Source organism: Megachile rotundata, chromosome 8 (genome assembly GCF_050947335.1).
Source record: "Megachile rotundata isolate GNS110a chromosome 8, iyMegRotu1, whole genome shotgun sequence".
NCBI classification, from domain to species: domain Eukaryota; kingdom Metazoa; phylum Arthropoda; class Insecta; order Hymenoptera; family Megachilidae; genus Megachile; species Megachile rotundata.
In genome coordinates this window covers 3999950-4015907 of record NC_134990.1, presented here as the reverse complement: position 1 = coordinate 4015907, position 15958 = coordinate 3999950, and the positions used below count along the sequence as shown (strand labels likewise).

The following is a 15958-nucleotide window of genomic DNA, read 5'->3' as shown; positions in this document are numbered from 1 at the left end:
ATAGCAGTTAATTTTATTCAAGAGGATGTATTGTCATGTACTGCTCAATACAACCGATTTCAGTTTACGCTTCTGTAACGTCGCCGGGTACATCATATTGAATCCTGTCGATAAATGAAGACATATGCTAATACGTATATCTTTTTCTATTGTATTACCGACCGCAAATTACCGACTGCACCATAAAAATTCGCATGGTAATGGGATGGGGGTAGCTCACGCGTGCAACATTGTTTAGAATAGATCACCGATCGATGGCGCGCGCGTTAGTTAGAAAGAGACAGAAGATATACTTCGAAATACAGTTATTATAAATTATTATTTAAATGTTTATATTATATATATTATTAATTATTCACTCGTTATAAATTGCGTTATATTTTTAGCTATTATTTTATGTATTGTTTGCGATTAATTATTTCTTCTATTAAAACACTTATAATTTGCGTATCTAAAAATGATTAAAAATACGATTTAACGGGAAAACTTGTGAAAAACTAATTAATAATAAATCAAAGCGTATTTTTATTAATCAAACTAATATATATTTGCTACTAAATAAAGCGTAATAAAAGGATAACTACTTTTTGAGCGGGAAAAACCCATGAATCTCTGGGTATAAAAGGGCGTGCAGCAACGGCTGCGAGCGCAGAACAATCTTGGAAGTACTACGTGCCGGACCTCTTAGGAAGCAACGAACTGGAGCAGTTTTAACTGGTAAGAGCCTACAAGATTCTTAGTTTTGACTGGACAGCGGGTATCAGCCATTTGGATACTCGATCGTTGGGTAGTTCTAGTAGCCAGCTAACGCAGGCTCCCCGTTCAAACGGTCTTGTATCTGAAACTCCGTAAAGAGAGTGCTATGCTCAGCCCCAGAAGAAACTAAGACATCAACGAGAGCTCGCCAGTCACTCATACATATTTCTTATTTTCCTGAATTACTAATTCGCCATCAGATTCTCGGAGTTCGCTCTGGGTAGTTTAGTAGCCAGCTAACGCAGGCTCCCCATCATTGAGCGGCTTGGTCTCTGAAGCCCGTGTCTTTTGGGTGGCGTTTCAGTAATTTCAATAAATAATTAAAGTCGAGTCATTTTATTTGCAACCCTGTTGGTCACACGTCGGTCACTTGATTCTTGCATCGTTGGGTAGTTCTAGTAGCCAGCTAACGCAGGCTCCCCAATTAAGCGATCAGGTTTTGGGTATCGATTTGTGCTCTGACAAAAAGGGCCATGAACTAATTAGTTTAGAGTCAAATAAGGAGTAACTGTTCCACGTCTAATACAAATTTTAGAGTTTCTGTAATTAACCAAATATTGTTCTGTCAGTTTCGTTAGGATCTAGATCCATTGTAAATTGCGTTATTTTCTTGCATTATTAAATTGCATTATAAATTGCGTTATTTTCTTGCGTTGCGTATATCATTATAAAACCGCGTAATTGAAGTAGTTAGCTACCGTTCTGCGATTTGCGTCAACAACAAGTCTATTATACTCCAATTTGCTTATAGAATTCAGTCACATATACATTTTTATATTTACTAAAGTAATTGTTAATTATAACTCTTTTTCTCATCATTATTTGAATAAACCTAATTAATGAAAGGTATTAACCTGTAGATTTCACTCTTTAACCACACGCCACCACGATCCCACATTCTTTTAGAATTAGTTACAGTAAAAACGAGTCGCTTAATAAGCAAAAGCCACTCTTTGCTTCATAAGCGCTGTAAAATACCTGGTTCTAGTACCAGGGACGTTACACCTCCTGTTCATCTAATCGTAAGTCTTTCTAGTTTTGTGTTTATTTTGAACTATATTCATCTTGCATAACTTCATTTCTGCGTTCAATTATTAGGCAAAAATATAGTGTGATGATTTTGCTTAAGACAGAATATGAATAAACAATTTTATTTGTATATGTGTTGTCGGTTTACATTTCCTTATAATCTTAATTAACATACCATCTCGTAAAGGATGCAGATTATCAGAGTAACAACTTGCGCTAAAGTTCCATTTTGTTTTCATCATGGTTGCGGTCAGTTAAATACGTACATATACAGATGTAAACATTATCCTCTCACTGATAGAAACATCGTGAAATACGACATGCATGCCTTAACTGTCTTTTAAATACAACAGATTTGTCATTAACGTATTTTCAAACGTAACAGGTTTATCAGTGCTAGTATCAATACGTACTTTTCCAAAGTTCTCGATGTTCATGTCATACAATCCACCGGCGCTCAGCATGCATGCTTTGCTGCATCTTATTGTCATCATGTAAAGTGACTTCTGATATTTTACCGGAATGTCGTACCAGTTCGAGCTGAATCTATTGTAACGTTTCGAAAAAAATAAAATTGTGCTAAATAAATTTTATTGACTTATTGTAGAATCGGAAAATACTATATCACGTTAAACGCTTACATTTCATCTGTCAGAGCTACAGCATGATTCAGTAAAATTTGTCCATTCAGGCTGAGAATGAATAAATGAAACTTTTCAACGATAAGATACAGAAAAAATGTCATTGCGTCCATAGGTCGATCCATGTACAGAATTATCTGGAAAATAATTGTATAAAAATTGATACAAGACATTCGCGAGTAAAATTTTTACCTGGACCGCGGTTAGACTGATGCCAATCATGTTCATTCCGGCCAGCATTAAATTCATAATCTGGCTACATTCTTCTAGGAAGTCAAAAACCTAAAAACATAAAACTGAATCGATAGAACGACGATTATGTTAATTATTTAGAATTATTAATATAATCGGAACTAACTCTAGAGCTTTATGATGAGTAATCACGCATTGCTTGAACATATCATCTTCCATCTTTTTCTGTTTACATGCCATTTGAACCTGATATCTGTACAATGATGATTAAAGAATACTGTAATTAGAACGTAAATGTGTGGGGATTGACTTTATGTGGAGTATCACACGGATAAACAGTCACAACAACGCCAAGATTTAAGACTTGTAATTTCTTATTTTGAAAGTATAATCCGGGATAGAGGTAATTAAGGAATGATGCTTTGAAAAAATCCGAATGCGTCAAAATGAAAAAATTTGTATTCAAAGCACTTACCCACACACGTCAAACAGTCCGCTAGCATGATGAATGATGAGCATATACAAGGAATCTATAGTAACGATTACGAACACAGTCAGAGACCCGGCCCAAGACATATGAAGATAAATGGCGAAAAAGTGATCATCAACGTCAAAGAATATGTAATTGACTTGAAACAATTGTTGCCTTGGACGAGTTTCATTCAACGGCAAAATGATGTCCAATGTCGGAGGAATTAACGGAATGTAGTTAAAAGCTACTAAAAATGATAGCAAAGTCACTGAAAAGAATGGATATTAACTGAACAATCTCCACCGAACAATTATCATGAACATTATCATTATTCTTATTACGACGTGTTATATACTTCTGTACAAATAAGCAAGTTTGTCCCCCGTTGCAGTAACCTTATCCAACACGTGCAATTCATTTGTCAACGTTTCCCAGTCTTTTACGATCAAATCTAATAGTATTTTAAACTGCAATGCAATAGTACACTGTAGTAGACAAAGAAACCATCTTCAAGAAATGATATACACTGTACGTACGCGGTCCTTCTTCAGATAAATATTTCCGAATTTAATGAGACTTGCAATGACTACGAAAATGTGAGGTAGAACGTCGATTATTTCATCGATATCTTTTGCTTGGATTGCTACATATAACTCTAGAACCTGTGGAATTGTTGAACTCGATCACGTAACGACATTATTTTATTATTATTTATTATTAAATCTTTGACGGTAATACGCAATGTGCAGCAAAAGAAATCGAAAGGTAATTTTTCGCGCGCGATTTGAAACGCTAATTTATATTTGAATGATAGTATTTAAATATATATTTATGCTTAATTGGATAGGATCAGATTGGTACCAAAAAATACAGAACAATATAAATGTAAGAGGAATACATCGTCTGCATATATATCGATCCTTCACAGAATTCTAGTTCTCAAAAAGATAGGTTTTTTTTGCTACACACTGTGTACATGAACTGTTACAGTGAACTAAATATTTGTAGGTTTTAATTAATTTAGTCCAGCTGCAGTTGTAACAACCCTGGAACCTAAGTTCAGATAGTTACAAGCGCTAAAAGGTAAAGAGCGGCTTTTACGCCTAAACGACTCGATTTTACAAATAAAGATTGTGGGCTTCGTGTGGTGTGCGGTTAAGGAGTGAAATCCACAGGTCAATATCTTTCAACAATAGATTTATTCAATAAAACGATAAGAAATGAAACTAACAAATAACAATAACAACAAATAAAGAAAAGTATATAGATTATAAATGATTAATTAGAATAGAGAAACTAAATAGATCTTGATATAATAATGGAAATAATAGAAATTGATAACTTAAACAATATGTAATAGATAATCGTGAATTTAACGATATAAAACTCGCTGGTTAATACTTTATATTGGACCGTATCTAATTCTAATCTCTGATAAAGTTAACTTCGCTTTTATACGTATTCGATTCTCGCATTTGAAGCTATCGCAATGACAAAAATTTATCTCAGTTTGTACGATTGATTTGTATAAATGTTCTTTGACGATATTAATTAATATTAGCGCTTTATAATCTACCGCTGCGAGGAATTCGACCTAAGTGAGATTCTCTAAGCGCACCTAAATACGCTTTCGCAAAAATTAGACAGATATATCTACTATCTAGCGCGGTGTAATCGATTACGAAAATGACGCTAAGTGAGAACAGTACTCTTTTATTAATTCAAATTCTTAGCAATGAGATTTCTAACTAGCTTGACTGCGAAAACTGTTCTGATTTTAGACGGGTTTCGCTCGCCCTTTTATACTCGCAGGTTCGCCGAATTCCTGGAATTTCTGTGACGTCAGAATATCTAAATTTTCACATAAATTTGTTATTATACATTAATTATAAATTTGAACGGTTTAATTATATTTTAAATATTGCTCTCTGATTTCTGACTAACAGGTCGGTATTAAAATAATAGTACAATGATGTTTTAGCGAAAAATGCATTTTCTGTCCTTTTCTAATTAACTACGCACGAATTCTACGAGAGTCGAATCTATTCCGATTTACAGCTTTTTAATTGAAGAAAATAATTGTAGTTCCGGCCATGAATAGTTTAGTACTGACTGATTTTACGTATATAATTTGATTTAGTTAATTAATTAATTTAATGTCTGAAAATGCCGTAAATAGAAATAATAGCTCCATCCTTTTCTAGGATTAGCGCTGATCTCAAGGATTTCGGGCGAGTATCGCGGCACGTAGGCACATCATAGCGTAACGGAAATTTCTCATACAAAATTATACATTTATTAGAATTAAAATAATATAATAATTAATCTTGTTCTAACTTAATATTCAATTACTTTCGCGGAAAATATTACCTACTCTAAATCAAAATTATAAGATAATTAATATAAATGATAATATATACAGGGTGTCCCGCAATTAGTGTAGGACCCGAAAAGGGGTGGTAGGTGGGGCGATTCTGAACAACTTTTTCCTTTGCCAAAATATTGGTTGAGGCTCCACTTTCGAGTTATTAGCAAAAAACACTGACCAATGAGAGCGCGCATAGACCGGGTGCGCGAAAGCGTGAGCAAAAGCTTCGAATATGACGGCCGATCGTCGTCGTGAACAAATGTATCGATACTGTCGGTATAACGTCGGTATAACGTCGGAATAACGTCGGTATAATAGAAAGCTGTTAGATGAAAGTTACGTTGAATAATGAATAAAAAAATCTGGATTATTGTTGAATTATCATTCATTCATGAATAAGAAATAACAAAATTAGTCTCTACTCACGTAATCAAAGTAAATCAAATTTATTCGATACGTTTATTTGTTATGGCAAAGAAATAATGGATAAAATATGGAAAATTATTTTCGTTCGATATTGTGATGATGAAAAAGAACAAATTCTCATTTTTAAAAAATTAAATAACTTTTCTATTCAACAAATAAAAATTTGAATTGAATAATTAATACATTTAAATGTAACTCACCCATTGAACCGCAAATAATCACGATGAAAATGCATCTCTGTCACTGGGTCGATCCACCGATCCTTACTGTTCTCATAAATAATAGAAACTCTGAAAAAACTCTCAAGAAACTTCACTGTCACCTATCACTGTTATCTCTCATTATTAGTTTTCATTATCACTTTTTTCTGTCATTTTTCACTAATTTTCACTAATTTTCACTGTGAGTTCAACACATAAATACGACGAATGAAAACACATAAACGAATATTCAGAAATAATTTAAACTATATTATCTTGAAAGCAAGAAAACAGAATTTTTTATTAAAAACAACGATACATTTTATTTCAACACGTATCTTTCGACAATAAACGATGACTGTCGATCGACGCTGCAGTCGTTCAACAGATCATCGTTGCATGGCAACCGTTCGCGACGTATGCCTCGCGATCGAGAACGAAACCGCGATCCGTGGCCAGTCTAACAATGTCTTCTAATAAAATACAATATAATATCGATTCCTCAATTCGGATACCTTATAATGAGAATATAGCGTATCGTTAAACATATATATCTATGAATAATCGTTCACGCGTTTTCATTCGGTCCGTTTACCGGTCGTGCTTATGTTGTGCAATTATTAGAAAGAGACAGTGAAATAAATTGAGAGTTCGTTGACCCTGCCAGGATATCAGCTGTTGATGCTCTGATCGGTGGATCTACCCGGTGACATAAATATTTTTTATCGAAGCTAGTTTTTTCATGAATCAATGGGTAAGTTTTATTTAAGTTGTTTCCATATTTTTAAAATTATACGTACGCAGCAATTGATTTATTTCACTTCAATGAGGTACTGCATTAGATATTTTATTCCAATTTTATCCCATTTCGTAGGGAAGGTACTCATTCGTTTTGAAACGTGAATTTATTCATTTGCTTCATTAGAATAATCGACAGAATGAATTTTCGTGAATTTATTCTTTTTCCTTTTTGAAGGCTTAAAATAAATACAAGATACTTGGTCTGGGTAAACAACAACTAATTGGTTTATCTCCCATTCACGAATTACGAAGAACTTAATATTATTCTTAACTTCTTAATTCATTATTCAATTTAACTTTCATCTAATAGCTTCCTGTTATACCGACGATATACCGACGTTATACCGACGTTATACCGACGGTATCGATACGTTTGTTCACGACGACGATCGGCCGGCATATTCGAAGCTGTCGCTCACGCTTTCGCGCACCCGGTCTATGCACGCTCTCATTGGTCAGTGTTTTTTGCTAATAACTCGAAAATGGAGCCTCAACCAATATTTTGGCAAAGGAAAAAGTTGTTCAGAATCGCCCCACCTACCACCCCTTTTCGGGTCCTACACTAATTGCGGGACACCCTGTATATATGTACTAATTACCGACTGTCGAATTTGATAGATATGGTAATAGATACCTAATGTACTGTCGATAATTGGCAACTACGGTCGATAATTGATTATTCTAATCGATGGATAGAAGATTGTCGCGATGATGCCGTTAAAAAGAAAAAAGGTTTCCCCAGGGACGTTACACAGTTTCAAGTATAATTCCATTAATAATTCAGTGTCGAATGATGTAAAATTGCAAAAATATACTTACCAATGGGATTATGCCCGAGATGAAGCTATAGAATACTACATTGAGCCTAATAGTACTTGCTCGAGTCGCACAATACGGATTTAGCCCCGTCGATGTTAAAAATATTTCAAGCGCCTTGTAGTGATGAAGAGCAAATACGTTCTTGGTCTGTCCTTGTTGATCCTGAAATGCTGCACATCCTCGTTTTAAATTCATTAGCACGCTAACACCTAAACGTTCAGTCACACCAAATACAACACACACAATGAAACATTAACACAAAACATAGATTTTCAAAGAAAATTAAATGGGCCGGTGTTCATTGCGTTATTGATATACAATAAAATGTATTATTCTGAAAATTACTGAAGAATTCGATTAATGAATCGAAGCGTGATTAAAAGTAATAAATATCGTGCGTACAATTTTCAACTTTGGCTTTCACGAGCTGCGACATTTTCAGCTGTTGCACTGGTGGTTAGAAATATTACGATCGAAGTAGTCCGGTAAAACTGTGGGGACGAGACTTTATACATCGATTGTCATGTCACTTTTACTGAAGGTGACACTACCAAATTAGTCTTCGACATGTTAAACTATATTATGGCTTATAATCACACACACACGTCCATGTCGACGTGTCAAGTGCAATAATAGTTCCTTCGACTGGTATATGTGAATTGCAGTGTTAGTATCAGATGTGGCATGTACAAAAATAGCATCTATAAAAACAATGAAATATTGAATAAAGGAATTGTGATGAAGTTTTTTGAGGAAACATCCGTGAGATACACCGATGATTTTGATATATTGAATTGTCAGTGTCTTTGATTGATTTCCCAAAGACGTGTTAGAACAGTCATTCCAATCACAAATACGGGATCTCTGCAGTTCACAGAAATGCGTCGTCGAGAGAGTAGTTCGGATCATATACCATTTTACGGAGTATTTTGTTCGCCAAAATAGTGTTATGTTTATATTAATTATTTAATTATGCAGTTCCAGTTGTTTTTCACGGTATCAAAGACAATCGATTTCTAATCATATTTACAATATTTTAGTCGCCAATCGATAGTTGTGCGTGATATATTACGATTTAGATTTTCATTTTTTAACCGACTTCGAAAAAGGAGGAGGTTACTCAATTCGATCAGTAGATTTTTTTTTTTTTTTTTTTCTTTCTATGTATGTTCGCCGATTACGCCTAACTGGGTGGACCGATCGGAACGAAACCTTTTGCATCTGGTGGGTTCTGACTCCCCATTGGTACCATCATCAAAAAATTTTTCATTTTTTAATTGCCAGATATATCTATAATGGTACGTATTCTTTCTCAGGATTTATTAATTTCCAATACGCCATACCACAATCAACTGGTTATTGACAGCAACGTTTACTGAGGTATTTTTCATTTTGCGCCGCCTCCGAAAAAGTTGAAATGTATTTAATATACTAGCTAACGAGTAAATAGGTTTCATTCATACCTGTTACGTAATTGTATGATTGAATGAAATAGAAATTACTTCATTAGGAAATAGAAATTATTTTATACTTTTTAGTGCATTTCGAAGTCGGTGTATTTTTTTTCCGAAAATTATTTTATCTTTATTTCCTAAAGTTAAATTTTGCTTAAATGGAAACTATTTCACCTCAGTTGAACAGGTTCAGGCAGAAACGAAGAATCTCCCAAAGGAACTTCCAAAAACCTGGTTCCATAATTGTTACCAGCAGTGGCAGCGCCAAATGCAGAAATGTGTAAATGCTGAAGGGGACTACTTTGAAGGTGATAATGTCACGGAGAACTCATACTGAAGATGTAGTGATTTATTGGACTAGTCTCGTTTTTTTTTGTGTCACATCTCGTATTCCAACTTGTGGTTTCCTTATTTATTTACTTTTTTTGAAACAGTGTCAAGTACTGGTACAGTGTCAACCACTGGTGCTCTTACCTTAGTTTCGTTATGAAAATGTTGCAATAATTCAAAGAATAATGTCTATAAGCTTCCGATTCTGTTTTTCGTTTTTAATGTAGACTTTTGACTCATGTAACATCTGCGATGCAGCATTCGATAAAACGTTATTATTTGTAAGTATATTGCATAAGTGTTGAAAACGTTAACAATAGAGGTGTCGATACTTTGCCTGATTACATATCTACAATGAAATAGTCTATGTTAAGTACAAAACACACTTTATTTTACACATTGCCTATGTATTTAAAAATTACCATAACTTATATACATTACATCTACAATTTACAATGTGAGTCATTGATAACGACCACTTGAAATAACACGTTATCTATTGACATTATCGTCAAATATTTACATAAATTTTCCAACAATTTATGAATATAAACAGAACAACTTTTTACCATGACTTTTCGACTTTCCTTTGAACCTTAAACAGATTCATGTTAATTATAAAAAGTATGTATAGTAAAAAAAATTAAATTTTGTGAATAGTCTTCAAGCACAATTAGCAAATATTAAGTGAATATAAAGAGAATAAGGTAGAAAAGGAATATAGAAAACATGAATATGAAAAAGCAACACCTGAAATATAGATATTTTTACATATACTAATGTACAAAGAAATCAGAATGTAAGCATATATTATTTCCTAACTTTTCCATTGCGTATAAAATTCTAAACTAATTGTAATAAATTTGTTGTTTTTTCAACTTTCAAAAATAAAATAACAGGACAGAAGCGTTAAAAATAAAGTTGAATTATATCGTACGATTCAATCGAGTAAACAAATATTATACAATAATACTACAAGGTAAGTGAAAATAAAATAAACAGTAATACTAGTAAATAAGTAGAAATTAAATGTTAAGGTAGTATTAAATAACATTAAATACTATTACATATCGTTACTTTATTTTAGTCTGTAATTATTAAATTGTATACAGGGTGTCCCGCAATTAGTGTAGGACCCGCAAAGGGGTGGTAGGTGGGGCGATTCTGAACAACTTTTTCCTTTGCCAAAATATTGGTTGAGGCTCCATTTTCGAGTTATTGGCAAAAAATTATTTTATTTTACGCCTTCAAAAAGGAAAAAGAATAAATTCACGAAAATTCATTCTGTCGATTATTCTAATGAAGTAAACGAATAAATTCATGTTTCAAAACGAATGAGTACCTTGTCTATGAAATGGGATAAAACTGGTGTTGAAAACGTAAGGGAAATAAAAGAAACACAAATTGAACGGGGATTAATTAAACATATTTATTCACAAACACGAAGTATACAATTCGAAACAGAATAACAACAGGAATAATATGTACAATAATATACTAAATATACGAACACTAATAAACGATTTCGAATAATATATGTTAAATAATACGAATTAATTTGGAAAATGAATAATAATTGACAAAAATAAGGAACGTGAAATCACAATAAACTAATTAACAAAGAAATTAGTTTTGGAAAATGATTTTAACGATAGTTTCAATGAGGCGAGGCAAGGGCGTAAGTACGATCGAATTGCGAGGCGGCTATCGAGCGAACGAACGAACGAATGATAAGAGCGACTCGATCCGTAGCAGCACGGACCCCGCTGAGTCACGTGGTCCTACCCCCACTACGGACGATATCGATCCGAGAACGATTCAAAATCCTAGTGGCTTTGCTCTTAGGTTAGCCTGTACGTCTCGGAAAATTACCGAAGTAATTTCCGTCCGTCGACCCTCACAACAGGAGATGCAAAGCATCATCCCTCACGGGGCTTCAAGGAGGCCTCAGAGGGACGTAGAACGCCCCCCCTAGCCACGGCTTGTCGACCACAGGGACACATAAAGCGCCCCCGCGCCGCAAAGAGATCGCCTACCAGTCCATAACATAACAATAAATTATAAACAATTAATAATTAACAATTTTGATGCCTCACGTTTCCACTCGTTACCTCCTTGCATTCTTTACAAACGTCCTCATAACTCAAACTATTAAATATATAACACCAAATCGCGACAAACTAAAAAATGTCGATAATTATCAACTAAAATGAAATATTTCACGTTCCTGTCATCAACAACTGAAATAAAATATCTAATGCAGTACCTCATTGAAGTGAAATAAATCAATTGCTGCGTACGTACAATTTTAAAAATACGGAAACAACTTAAATAAAACTTACCCATTGATTCATGAAAAAAGTAGCTTCGATAAAAAATATTTGTGTCACCGAGTAGATCCACCGATCAGAGCATCAACAGCTGATGTCTTGGCAGGGTCAATGAACTCTCAATTTATTTCACTGTCTCTTTCTAATAATTGCACAACATAAGCACGACCGGTAAACGGACTGAATGAAAACGCGTAAACGATTATTCATAGATATGTATGTTTGACGATACGCTATATTCCCATTATAAAGTATCCGAATTGAGAAATCGAAGTTATATTACATATTTTATTAGAAGACATTGTTACACTGGCCACGGATCGCGGTTTCGTTCTCGATCGCGAGGCATATGTCGCGAACGGTTGCCATGCAACGATGATCTGTTGAACGACTGCGGCGTCAATCGACAGTCGTCGTTTATTATCGAAAGAAACGTGTCGAAATAAAATGTATCATTGTTTCTAACCGAAAATTCTGTTTTCTTGCTTTCAAGATAATATACACTGCTGGCCAAAATTAACGCACCACTTTCTTTAGCCGTTTCTTTCTTTACGTTCTGTTGGAGGTAGGACTTTGAAATTGTGAGAATAGTTGAGCCCATGGGTTATCTCAATGCTCCAGGAGCGCCATTGTTGCCTGCCACCCCCTTGCGGTATCGGCGACCCCTTGAATGCTAGTCCAATCCGCGGGATGCCAACTGCCTCCAATAAGTCGTGGCTGCTAGGTAAACTTGAGGTTGAAAATCTCAAAATTTTCACTTTTTTGCATATCGCGCGAAAACGGTTCGAGTAATCGACTTGAAAATTTGTACAGAAATGCTCCAATGATCCCCCAATCGATCGCATGCACCCAATTTACCCGCCCACCCCCGGGGGTGGATTGAGAGGGTTGGAAGTAGGAACCCCCTCACCGGGGGTTGGTTTCACACCAGGCCCAAACCATCAACAGGAACGATACGGTTGGCACGGAAACAAGTTTTTCCGTGAACTGCAGGTCCAAAATTGACTTTTAACTGTGAAAAAAATGAAAAAACAGCAAGGGGTGGTTTTTTGACAGCGTGTAGCGTCCAAGGGGTTTTTTTTATTGTCTAGTTGAGCATTTATGGCCTTTTGCCGCTCCGCCGCTCCCGAGCTTTCGCTCATATCGGCAGGTCTTGGAGTCATAGACCCACCACCGCACAAGAGTCGGAGCCCAGTCCAATCCGCGGGTTCCAAAGACATCACCTGACTCCATTGCCTGCTGTAAGGAATTTTTCTCTAGGCCCCCGGCTTCCCTGAGACTGGCTTTGAGACACCAGCCTCCCGAGTCCTGAGGTCGGATTCCGGGACGCGACACGAAGCCGCCAACCGTTCACCTCGCCCAGGCCCGGCACGTCAGCCTGGCCAACAGCGTCCAAGGGGTTGGTACAAACGCGACCAAACTTTTACCAGGTATAACTGGGGTCGAGTGGAAGCTTCGGTAAAAGTTTGAGCAAAATCGGAAAAACCACCCTTTTGGAAAGGGTAGAAAATTATGGAGGGGGTTGGGGGTGTTGGAGGGGGTTGAGCTGGGCATTTTCGGAAAGGCCGTAACATAAAGAGCCTCATCCTTGACAAAAATTTTGAATTTTTTCTTTTTTTCGGTCGAATTTAGAACCTTTTTTGTCACTTTCTTGACCCTGTAGTATTCAAGGGGTAGCCGATCCCGGAAGGGGTGGCAGGTAGGAATGGCACTCGTCGAATATTGAGACAACCCATGGGCCCACCTATCCTCAACATTTCAAAGTCCTACCTCCTACACAGTGGAAATGACGACGGTGTAAAGAAAGTGGTGCGTTAATTTTGGCCACCAGTGTATATATAATTCATCGTTTTCAGATCAAATTCATTCCACACGGCTACATTATCCATCTCGGTTCTTTCTCGTTTAATAATTTCATCACACTTTTTCATCTTCAAAAATACCATAATTCTCTTCTTCCATGTATTATAATCTTTTCCATCGAAAATTGGTAACGTTATTTTGAATTCGTCTGCCATATTGACTCGTCTTGTTTCTTGTGCGTTTTCTTCAAGCACTTAAAATTTAAATGGGTATAATTTTTAATTAATTAAATTTTTTTGTATATATTTATAAAAAATAAAATTTATTTGAATAAATTTATAATTAAATTCAATAATTTATAATTATATCCATAAATATTTTACCTCCCAACTTAAAATTTAAATGGATATAATTTTTATCAAAAATTCATTCAAATAAAATTTATTTTTATAAATATCAATTAAAAATTTTATTTAATATAAATTTATAAATATTTTATTTATAAATTGTTTTTGTGTATATTTATATTAAATAAATTTTATTTGAATAAATTTATAATTAAATTAAAAAGACAATTTAACAATATAACTGACTTGAAAAATAGAATACACAATGCATGCGTAAATATCCCGTGTGAAATTATGGAAAACGTCGAGAACGAATTTGTAAAACGTATACAAACTTGTATTTCAAATAGCGGAAAGCACGTGGAATAAATTTTTTGCATATTATTTTTTGTTAAATTGTCTTTATACCTACCTTGTACTGAAACATTTAAATAAATGTCCCAACCTTCCAAATTACAATTAATATCATCTTCGATACGGAAAACTTAAATCGTAATGGACAATAGTTTTCACGTTTCTTACTCTTCGGACCTGCCATTTTGACCATACACCCCGCCTATCTGTTTCGGCAGGCAGAATCACACTAGCGGCACTTACCGTAACAATAAGAACGTTTTTATGACTTACTCGTCAAACCGAGATGTCACTGCTGAAAATCAGTAAATTTCTAAGCGTTATATCTCGAAAACTAATAAAAATCGGGTAAGTACATAAAACCTTGATGAATTCGTCTTGAAAAGCACTATCACCTGATCGAGAAAAAAATTATAGTTCCATTTAAAAAAACGAAACTTCACCATCATATCTTTTACATTAATAACAATAAAAAAATTTTGCTTCTGCCAAAACATAGGGCCTCTTTTACCCTGCAATTTCCATATAAGCACTTTTTCGTGACATCAATAGTTCATGAGATATTAAGGTGTAACACTTTGGCGCGGACACCCTGTATGTATAAGAAATGTATGATAAAAAGCTGTTAGCTGAATTGTTGGCGTGCTCAGAGCGCAAAACAGTAGATAATAATGGAAAAATATTGCCTCCTTCTAACGCAGTATATAATAATATATCGCTTGCGATGATACAGAACGATTCGCGTATGACTCGAAAGCATATGTGTACTACCTTAAAGCAAAACCGTAATGGTTTATATGACCATGTTTGCATATGTTTAGAATAAATCTCGATACAGTTAATGTATAAAAAGAAAAAAAAAAAATATACTGATCGAATTGAGTAACCTCGTCCTTTTTCGAAGTCGGTTAAAAAGAGAGCGCATTAGAAATATCCGACCGCTCAATTACGAACGAACAAATATTTAACCTCTCAATTTCTGCTGCAAATTAGTCCGCAATAAGACCTTTGAAAAAAATATACGGCCAAAGAGAATACATCTTTATAGAAAACGGCTCAGCCGTTTTCAGCTGGCAATTTTTTGAGAAGATGGCAACTTGCGGGGGCTCGGATTCCCATTGCACGCGGCCGAAGGGAGTCGTCTGCGGCGTGGCTACGTGGTCGACTCGGTACTTTGAAAAGCATAGAAGTGGGAATATTCCGATATTCGAGATGAGGCGCAGCAGCGCTGACGGGGATGGCCGAGAAAGAGAGTAGACGCCTGGTCGCTTTGGTCATCCATCCGATGGGAAGGGAACCACCGGAGGGTTTTAGTCGGTAGGAATCCGACACTCCCCTTACTTCTCCGCCGAGAAGTAAGGCGGTCTATGAAGATTTCGCCTCGTCAAAAAAAAAAAGTTGGCTTGGGTAGGCGGGTGGTGGACGAATGGTCCTAGGGTGGCACAAGTCGGATCTCCCACCTCCATATAGTATCCGCTGGGATAGGGGCACTTTATGCCCTTCAAGTACTTCGGTGCTCGAGTACCCAAGAGTGAGGGCTTCTATGCTAACCGGAGAACGCCGACCTCAAGGGCTGCAGAGGCCTGTATGGCACCTCCAGTACAGGATTAGCCGTCCCGAGGACCTGAGCTTTCAT

The 15958-nt window shown here is 35.6% G+C and overlaps 2 protein-coding genes across 3 annotated transcripts; both read right to left on the bottom strand.

The window, feature by feature from the left end:
• Positions 1–1771: 1771 nt before the first annotated feature.
• Positions 1772–5378, bottom strand: LOC100876377 (odorant receptor 33b-like). Of its 2 annotated transcripts, XM_076534771.1 has the most exons (6): positions 3094–5378; positions 2785–2871; positions 2619–2708; positions 2427–2563; positions 2199–2331; positions 1772–2122 (listed from the first exon to the last, which is right to left on the bottom strand). In XM_076534771.1, exons 3-6 carry the CDS (start codon positions 2673–2675, stop codon positions 2069–2071), a joined length of 381 nt encoding a protein of 126 aa, XP_076390886.1. In that variant the 5' UTR covers positions 2676–2708; positions 2785–2871; positions 3094–5378; the 3' UTR covers positions 1772–2068. The 2 variants fall into 2 exon arrangements, with proteins under 2 accessions (XP_076390886.1, XP_076390885.1); XM_076534770.1 differs by having other exon boundaries at positions 2785–5378.
• LOC143264996 (uncharacterized) lies at positions 2693–15958 on the bottom strand. Its single transcript, XM_076534463.1, has 7 exons — positions 15874–15958; positions 7705–7913; positions 3627–3752; positions 3446–3557; positions 3094–3358; positions 2785–2871; positions 2693–2708 (listed from the first exon to the last, which is right to left on the bottom strand). The coding sequence occupies exons 1-7, from the start codon at positions 15956–15958 to the stop codon at positions 2693–2695; spliced, it is 900 nt and encodes a 299-aa protein (XP_076390578.1).